The 8,185-nt window shown below is 47.4% G+C and overlaps 1 protein-coding gene across 1 annotated transcript; it reads left to right on the top strand.

Annotated features, from left to right (window-relative positions):
• The first annotated feature begins 701 nt into the window (after nucleotides 1-701).
• Nucleotides 702-5,940, top strand: LOC123054704 (kinesin-like protein KIN-14H). Its single transcript, XM_044478535.1, has 17 exons — nucleotides 702-1,116; nucleotides 1,217-1,435; nucleotides 1,519-1,663; nucleotides 2,025-2,134; nucleotides 2,213-2,332; nucleotides 2,411-2,614; nucleotides 2,728-2,937; nucleotides 3,033-3,107; nucleotides 3,192-3,338; nucleotides 3,461-3,602; nucleotides 3,699-3,808; nucleotides 4,222-4,380; nucleotides 4,460-4,659; nucleotides 4,741-4,822; nucleotides 5,004-5,108; nucleotides 5,199-5,303; nucleotides 5,398-5,940. The coding sequence occupies exons 1-17, from the start codon at nucleotides 1,081-1,083 to the stop codon at nucleotides 5,584-5,586; spliced, it is 2,358 nt and encodes a 785-aa protein (XP_044334470.1). The 5' UTR covers nucleotides 702-1,080; the 3' UTR covers nucleotides 5,587-5,940.
• Nucleotides 5,941-8,185: the final 2,245 nt, after the last annotated feature.

Here is an 8,185-nt window from a genome sequence, read left to right as displayed (position 1 = left end):
AGCAGAAGAAGATACGTTCAGCAAATCAAATAGTACCATTTTCCTAACACATCTGGACCAAGGAAAGGATGGTCACGAGGAGCTAATCCGGCAAAGCGACAAGACGGGGGAGGATTAATTAGCGAGCCGGATTAGGCACGGCTAACTAAATTAAGCATACATCGCATCCCTCAATCAATCAAAATCAAAATATAAAAGAAAAATCAAATAAGCGTCGCGTCGTCGTCGTCGTCCTGCAGTGAAGCGACTGAAGCCAGCCAGCGACGCCGCACCTCCGTGCTGCTGACTTCTCTCCCCTCCCTTGCGACCCGGACCAAAACCCAACCAACCCCAAGGCCGGCCACAGAGAGAGAGCAACGTCGCACCGCGCGGCGCGTTCGTCTCGGCCCACCAGCAAAGCCAGTAGGCCCATCCCGAAGCCCACGACACGGAAGCTGACCGTTCACCCGCAGCAACCCCATCCCCAAACTGCCCCTCCCCCCCCAACAAAAAAAAACCCAGGCCAAGCGAACCGCGCCGCGCCACTTGCCCGAGTCCCACGCGCGCTGACGCGAGGCCGCCGCGCGCCGGCGCACCGGCCAGCCAGTGGCAGGCCCGTAAATACCGTGGGCCCGGCGGGCCTGCAACGGCACCCCCGAGGCCCCCGCGTGCCCCGTGCCCATCCAAAACGTTCGAAACATTTTGAAATAGCTCCGCTCCCCTCCGCCGCCGCCCCCCTCTTCCTCCCCCTTCCTCCTCCCCCTCCGGCCTTCTAGGGCTTCTCGCTCGGATCCGAAATACCTCCGGGGAGCTCGCTCGCTCGGCAGGCGATTCCTTCCCGATCCGGCGGCGCGGCGTGGTCTGTCGGTCGGTCGGCGCTTCTAAGCCACGGGAGGTCGGGAGGGAAAGGGATTCCGCTGCCTTCGAGTCCACTCCACCCTGCCCCCCCTCCATCCATCCCGAGAAAGCTCCCTTTCCCCCACCCACCTCCACCTCCACCTCCACCAGTCCATCACTGGCGAGGAGAGGAGAAGAGAGACCGCTCACTCTCCGCTAGTAGTATTAACCCCTAATCCAGCTAGTAATAATCCCCGCCCGCCCATGGCGTCCTCCCTCACGCCGCGCAGCCCGTACCAGGTGACCCCTCCTTCTCTTCTTTCTTTCCCCTTTTCTTTCTCCCGTGAATGAATTTCTTCGATTTGTTCCTGATTTCTTGGTGGTAATGGTGGCCTCGCAGAAAAAGGAGAACCTGGGGAGCCTGCGGCGGGGGATGGGGTACAACGCGCCGCCGCGCCGCAACGTGCTCTCGGCCATCAACAACGGCGGCGGCGCCAACGCCGAGCCGGCGCCCTCGGAGGCCGGCTCCGAGGCGCCCGCCTTCGAGTTCAGCGGGAGGGAGGATGTGGACCGCCTGCTCAGCGAGAAGATGAAGGGCAAATCCAAGAACGACTACAAGGTCTTCCTTCTTCCCGGGTTTCCTGGGGTTGATTTCGTTACAGATTTGTGGTCGGGTTTCCTGAACCCGTCGGATTTGTGCAGGGCCGGACGGAGCAGATGAGCGAGTACATCAAGAGGCTGAGGGCCTGCATCCGGTGGCTGGTGGAGCTGGAAGACGGCTACTTGGCCGAGCAGGAGAAGCTTCGGGGGCAGATTGATTCAGACAATGCTCGTCATGCAGAGTTTGGTGAGGAATTCTATTCTCTGATGCTCATAACTCCTTCCGTGACTGTTTGTTCTTGTCGAGGGTACAAGTGACTCATTTATTATACCACTTGCGTACTCTTCTCTCATCAATTTATCATCCTCTGGGTGGCGTCGAACCCGTGACTGTGTTCAGTCCTGCATTATAATGCTCCTGCTTCATCTTTTGTGTCTGTCTGTTTGGTCTTTCAGACTGAGCTATTTTTACCGAGTTCTTACTGTTCTGATCACCATTTTATTATTTGCTGGTGTTCAACCATAAAAAATGTAGTTCATAAAAATGCAAAAAAATATAGATATTGCCATATTCTCAGAATCTGAATTTTGTTGGATTGTCTCTGCAGAGGCTCAGCTCGGTGGTGCGCTTGAAGAATTGAAAGCGGCAAACTTGGAGATGACAACACGGTGTGACTCACTGGAGGAGAGCTTGAACAAGGAGAAGGCCGACAGGCTGGTGAGAACTCCGACGACACTATTATGTATCTGATGCGATAGAGACTTGAACCTTAATTCTCAATTTCCAAACTGGCAGATTGCTGTGGAATCCTATGAAAAGGAAAGAGAAGAAAGGGAATCAGCCGAGGCTTCACGGGATGTACTGACCGTCGATCTTGAAAGGGTCACTCATGAGGCAAAACGGTTCAGTGAGCAGGTAGAGGTTCAAATCATGATGTCTTCACATGAGTTCATATCGTAAATCCTTTTGCTGACTGCAAAATTTGTGAACTAGCTAAAAATGGTCCAAGACACCAACAAAAGACTTCAGGAATACAACTCCAGCTTGCAGCAATACAACAGTAATCTTCAAGCTGATACATCGAAGAACGGAGAAATCATTTCGAAGCTGCAAAGGGAGAAGAGTGCAATGATGGAAGCCATGACTAATCTGAAAGATCTTAACAACTCAATGAAGAACCAGTTGGATTCTTCCATGGTGAATTTTGTTTGTGGCATGTAAAATTGTAGTTTTCAGTTTCCAGGCTTAGTATTTTCAGTCAACTCTTTCTTTCACTTATAGTTTGCACAATCTGTTTTATACTCTTTCAGTCCTCCCAGAAAGAAGCAATTAGAGTGAAAGAAGAACTTAGAAAAGAAGTAGAATGCCTCAGAGCTGATTTACAACAAGTTAGAGAAGACCGTGATCAGTCTGTTGCTCAACTGAATACCTTGACCGCGGAACTGGCCACTTACAGCGAACAGGCTAGAAAGTCTTCGAAAGACTCTGAACTTTTGAGAATAAAGGCGGCAGCCTTTGAGGTTTGTGCTTTCAGTTCATTTGGTTAAATGTGACTAGTTGGCTAGACATTATGCTTCTTTTTCTGCGAAAGACTTAACATTATGCTTGTCCTCAGGAAACATGCAGTTCACAGCAAGAGCAAATTGAAACATTGCAGAAGCAGCTTGCAGTTGCAACTGAGAAGCTGAAGGTTAGAAAAGCATATTTGTAGCTCATGATTTTTCGCAAATATATAACATCATTTGAAGATTAATATATTTATTTGCTTATGCAGCATGCTGATGTGACTGCAATTGAGGCGATGACAGGATATGAATCACAGAAAGAGACAATCAAAGATCTGGAAGAGCGTTTGGCATATGCAGAGTTTCAAATCATTGAAGCTGACAAGCTACGAAAGAAGCTGCACAATACCATCTTGGTAATACTTACAAAACAGTGGCAGGGGATGGACTTAATCTGTTGTAAAACAAATTATAAACAAAAGTATTGTAATATTATGCAGGTTTCTCTCTTGGTATTGATTATGTTCTTTTTTTGCAGGAACTAAAAGGCAATATCAGAGTATTTTGTAGGGTTCGACCTTTTCTGTCGGACACCGATTCTAATGGTCAGGAAGAAGCCATTATTTCTTATCCATCATCCGTGGAAAATGCTGGGCGTGGTATTGATTTAATGAATCAAGGTGAATTATGCTACTCACACTTATGCTGATTATACTTTTGATAGTTTCTTGTGTCAAATCTAACGAGACATTATGCCTTTGGTTTTGCATTTGTAGGTCAGAAATGTTCTTTTTCATATGACAAGGTTTTCGATCACAGCGCTTCGCAAGATGATGTGTTTGTGGAAATGTCACAGCTAGTCCAAAGTGCGCTTGATGGATACAAGGTAATAATCTTTCAATACAAAATTAAGTGCTGTTGCTACTGCCTGGTTGCAACTTGGAATTGTCATTCATTTTCTTGTAGTAACTAGGCCGTAGCAGCGTCTGTTAGAACAGTTTTATTTTAGTATCTGTCATATTCTAATGGTATCTGTGTTTTTTCCACCACCGCCACACATAGAAACTGCAATTTGATATGCACATTCTTTTACAAATGTTTATTCTTGTGCCTTGTGGTATGTGAAAAAATAGTTAACTAATCACACACATTCTAATCACTTCTATGTCACTGTCATCCTGGAGGCTCAAGCTTATTTATAGATTTCAAGACCTATTTTATTTGCATGCCTCTGCAATATTTATTTCATTTCAGTTAATATGATAGCTGTTATGCTTAATTTACCTTTGCATGGTACAGGTATGCATATTTGCATATGGTCAAACAGGGTCAGGTAAAACTTATACAATGATGGGTAAGCCAGGCCGTGATCAGAAAGGTATCATACCTCGATCTTTGGAGCAAATTTTCAAGACCAGTCAGTCTCTAGAATCTCAAGGATGGAAGTATTGTATGCAGGTTAGTCCGTGCATTACATTGCAATATAGCTCCTGCAATATTGTATTATCCATGTTGTTACTAAGACATTTACACACAGGCGTCAATGTTGGAAATATACAATGAGACAATTCGTGACTTGTTAGCACCAGGACGCTCCAGTAGTGAGATGCCTGGCGGTAAACAATACACAATAAAGCATGATTCCCAGGGAAACACAACAGTCTCCGATCTTACAACTACTAATGTGTTCAGCACTGCTGATGTGACGTCTCTTCTAGAGAAAGCATCTCATAGCAGGTATACAGTTGATTGCCGAACAAAAAACTTGTGCCCAATAATTATCTTCTGAATCTGATTTGATGCACCACACTTAAACAGGTCTGTAGGTAAGACCCAAATGAATGAGCAATCTTCCAGGAGCCATTTTGTCTTCACACTAAAGATATTTGGATCAAATGAGGTAGTTCACTCTCTCAACTTTGAGTTTAACAAACACTGTCTGAAACTTTACAAAATCATTATGCCAACAGCTGCTGACATTCTTCTAGGAGTATGCTATTTTTTTTGCAAAGGTTTTGCTTAGTAAGTGAATACGGATATTGAAAACTGAGAGTAATATGGTGCTTTTGATCTGATTGCAGAGCACAGGCCAACAAGTGCAAGGTGTGCTGAACTTGATTGATTTGGCTGGGAGTGAACGGCTTACTAAAAGTGGCGCAACAGGTGAACGCTTGAAGGAAACTCAGGTGAGCAGTTCAGCATGAAACCTTAACTACGTTGGGATTTGGTGATAATGATGCCACAGATTTTAACTGACATGTTTGTTGATGTTTCAGGCCATCAACAAGAGCCTGTCAGCTCTCAGCGATGTTATCTTTGCGATTGCGAAAAACGATGACCATGTGCCCTTTAGGAACTCGAAGCTCACGTACCTCTTGCAGGTGAGTGCCCTCTGCTGCATAAGTAACAACCCATATGTATAAACGACCTGCGAACAACTTCTTACATTGACTTGGTGTTGTTGGCTTGTTGCAGCCTTGCCTTGGTGGGGACTCGAAGACGCTCATGTTCGTCAACGTTTCGCCCGAGGCGTCCTCAGCCGGGGAGACTCTCTGCTCCCTGAGGTTCGCGTCGAGGGTGAACGCGTGCGAGATCGGGGTGGCGAGACGGCAGACACAGTCCAAGTCCTCCTCGGATAACAGTAACAGGCTGAGCTACGGGTGAACTCTGTCATGCCTGTTAACGGCCATCGTGGCCTGATGTTGATGTGATACTGCTGCATAACGAGCTGCTAGGCTAGCAGCTCCGTGGGCCAACTTGGCCACGAGCGTGCTGGCGACGCGGCGCGGCTGGCCTCTGGTATTAGCAACATGTACAGTCAGTAGGGAGAGTGGCAGAGCATGCGCTGTGGTATTGAGAGCAGGAGAGAACCTCTGCTTCCAGCCATGATGATTCGTCTTCTGTTTGTAGTAGCTGATTGATTTGAGATTTATTGAGTAATGTTAACTGGCGCTATATTCTTTCTGTGTGACTTCAAGAATGAATCCATGTGCTGATAATATGATTGTGCGTCCATCAGTGTGTCTGCGACTCTGTTTTATAAGGAGCGGAGCCAGGATTTGACCGTAGGGGGAGGAACTCTGTTTTAGGTTTCTTTGAGACGGTTCTTCTTTTTATGAAGAACATCATATAGTATATGGGAGTACTTCAAAAAAGGGGAATATGGAGTTTTTTGACGGGCAATGGCAGGTGCTCTGCCTTTTCATTTAGAAGGGGGAAAAACTGTACATGAAGACTGCAAGCAGCCGGAGAAGTTTAAGCAGAGATATAAGAGAGAAAATTAAATTAGGGACTGGGCTACTAGAGTCTAGAGCCAACATGGCCCCTTTGACGGCATCGTCTAAACCTCCTAGGCCCCAACAAAGAGGCTGATCTTGTCTGTGATCATGGCATGAAGACCATGCGCCGTAGCAAACTTTTGCTGGAAAATACATCGATTTCGCTCGTTCCAGATGTTCCAGGCTATGTACGCCGCCGCCGTCGCGGCATGGATGTTCTCATGCATGATCTTGCACCTGGTCGTGGCAGCCCGCCAAGATTTGATGGAGGTGGAAGATAAGGCAGCGGCAGAGGCCTCCGGCTGGGCAGATGCAAAGGAGTGCCAGGCCTCCTTGGCAAAAGGGCAGTCCAGCAGTATATGATGGCAGTCTCTGGCATCTGGTCACACATGCTGCAGCAAGGATTGTGAGGCCATCCTCGAGCGGCAAGGCGGTCGGCTGTCCATAGTCTGTTTTGAAGTAGGGTCCAGATGAAAAATCTTATCTTCGGCTCAGCTTTGATGTTCCACACCTTTGCAAGCGTAGGCATGTCAATTCTGGTAACGAACTGTATATTATATGCCGATCTCGCACTGTAGCATCCATCTGAAGAGTGGATCCATTTGATTTCATCGTCTTGGTCAGAGAGGGTAATCTGCTGCAGGGCCGTCAAGATGTTTAGCAACGAGTCCAGAGATTCGGCAGAATTGATCCTGTGCAAGCCAGTCATCCATTGATTGCTGTTTAATCCATCCCGGACACAGATTATTTTTCATTCTGGATAGCTTGTACAGATCAGGTGCAATGTCCATTGGTGCCATCCCATGTAACCACCTGTCAGTCCAGATACTCGCTTTTCTTCCATTACCAATTTTGATTGCAGTGCAGGCAGCAAAAAGTTGACGATCAGAGGCATCACACAGCGTGGGTGTGCCCTTCCACGGCCTATCAATGTTGTCCCATTCGTACCATGGCCAACGCATGCGAAGGGCCCTACTGTAGGCAGTCAGATCTTTGATGCCCAGCCCGCCAACAGTCTTTGGAGCACAAATCCGCTTCCAATTAACCAGGCACTTTCCACCATAAGCCTCATCATCGACGTTCCATAGGAATTTCCGGCGCAGTTTGTCAATCTGTTTCTCAGCCCACTTGTCCAAAGCAAAAGCAGTAAGGTAGTAGGTGAGAGTAGAGGTAAGAACAGAGTTGATGAGGAGCAATCTGCCTGGTCGCGTGAAAAATCTTCCTTTCCAAGGTCGGAGGCATGCGGCAAGCTTATCCAACAGAGGTTGTATCTCAATTCTTCTTGGTTTTCGAAGCGAGAGTGGCAATCCTAGGTATCTGCATGGGAGGGATCCCAAAGAGCCTCTGAAATCCTCCAGAAGGGAAACAAGATCAGGGTTATCACATCTGACTGGGTAAGCCACACATTTTGTAGGGTTGATCTTCAGTCCCGAGGCGTTAGCAAAGAGCTTGAGGCACTGCCCACAGGTCTGAGATGTTCGGTTGAATGAACAAGGCAGCGTCGTCAGCATAGAAACTCGCTCGTAGCCTAGGAGAAGGAATTGGCATAGGGGATAGGATCTGCAAGCTTGTTGCACGATTCATGATTTTTTGAAGCGGATCCAAAGCAAGGATGAAAAGCATCCGCAAGAGGGGGTCTCCCTGCCGGAAGCCACAACGGTGCTGGAAAGGTACGCCTATTGATCCATTAAGGAGCAGACGTGAGGAGGCCGAGGCGAGCAAGATGCAGACCATATCCCTCCATTTCTGTCCAAAGCCATAGTTCTCCATGACCTGTAGCAGATATCCCCAACCAATCGAGTCAGAAGCCTTTGCAAAGTCAAGCTTGAGGAAAAGCAGGCTCTTCTTCTTTTGATGTGCATCCTTGATGACATTCTTGACATAAAGAAAATTGTCTTGGATTGATCTTCCTCAAATGAAGGCGCTCTGAGTGACTGACACAAGCTTTTGCAGTTCAGGGCCAAGGCGGTTGGCAAGCACTTTGC

This window comes from Triticum aestivum, chromosome 2D (genome assembly GCF_018294505.1).
Source record: "Triticum aestivum cultivar Chinese Spring chromosome 2D, IWGSC CS RefSeq v2.1, whole genome shotgun sequence".
In the NCBI taxonomy this organism is placed as follows: domain Eukaryota; kingdom Viridiplantae; phylum Streptophyta; class Magnoliopsida; order Poales; family Poaceae; genus Triticum; species Triticum aestivum.
The sequence above is the reverse complement of the archived record's forward strand: the minus strand, read 5'-3'. Positions and strand labels throughout refer to the sequence as shown.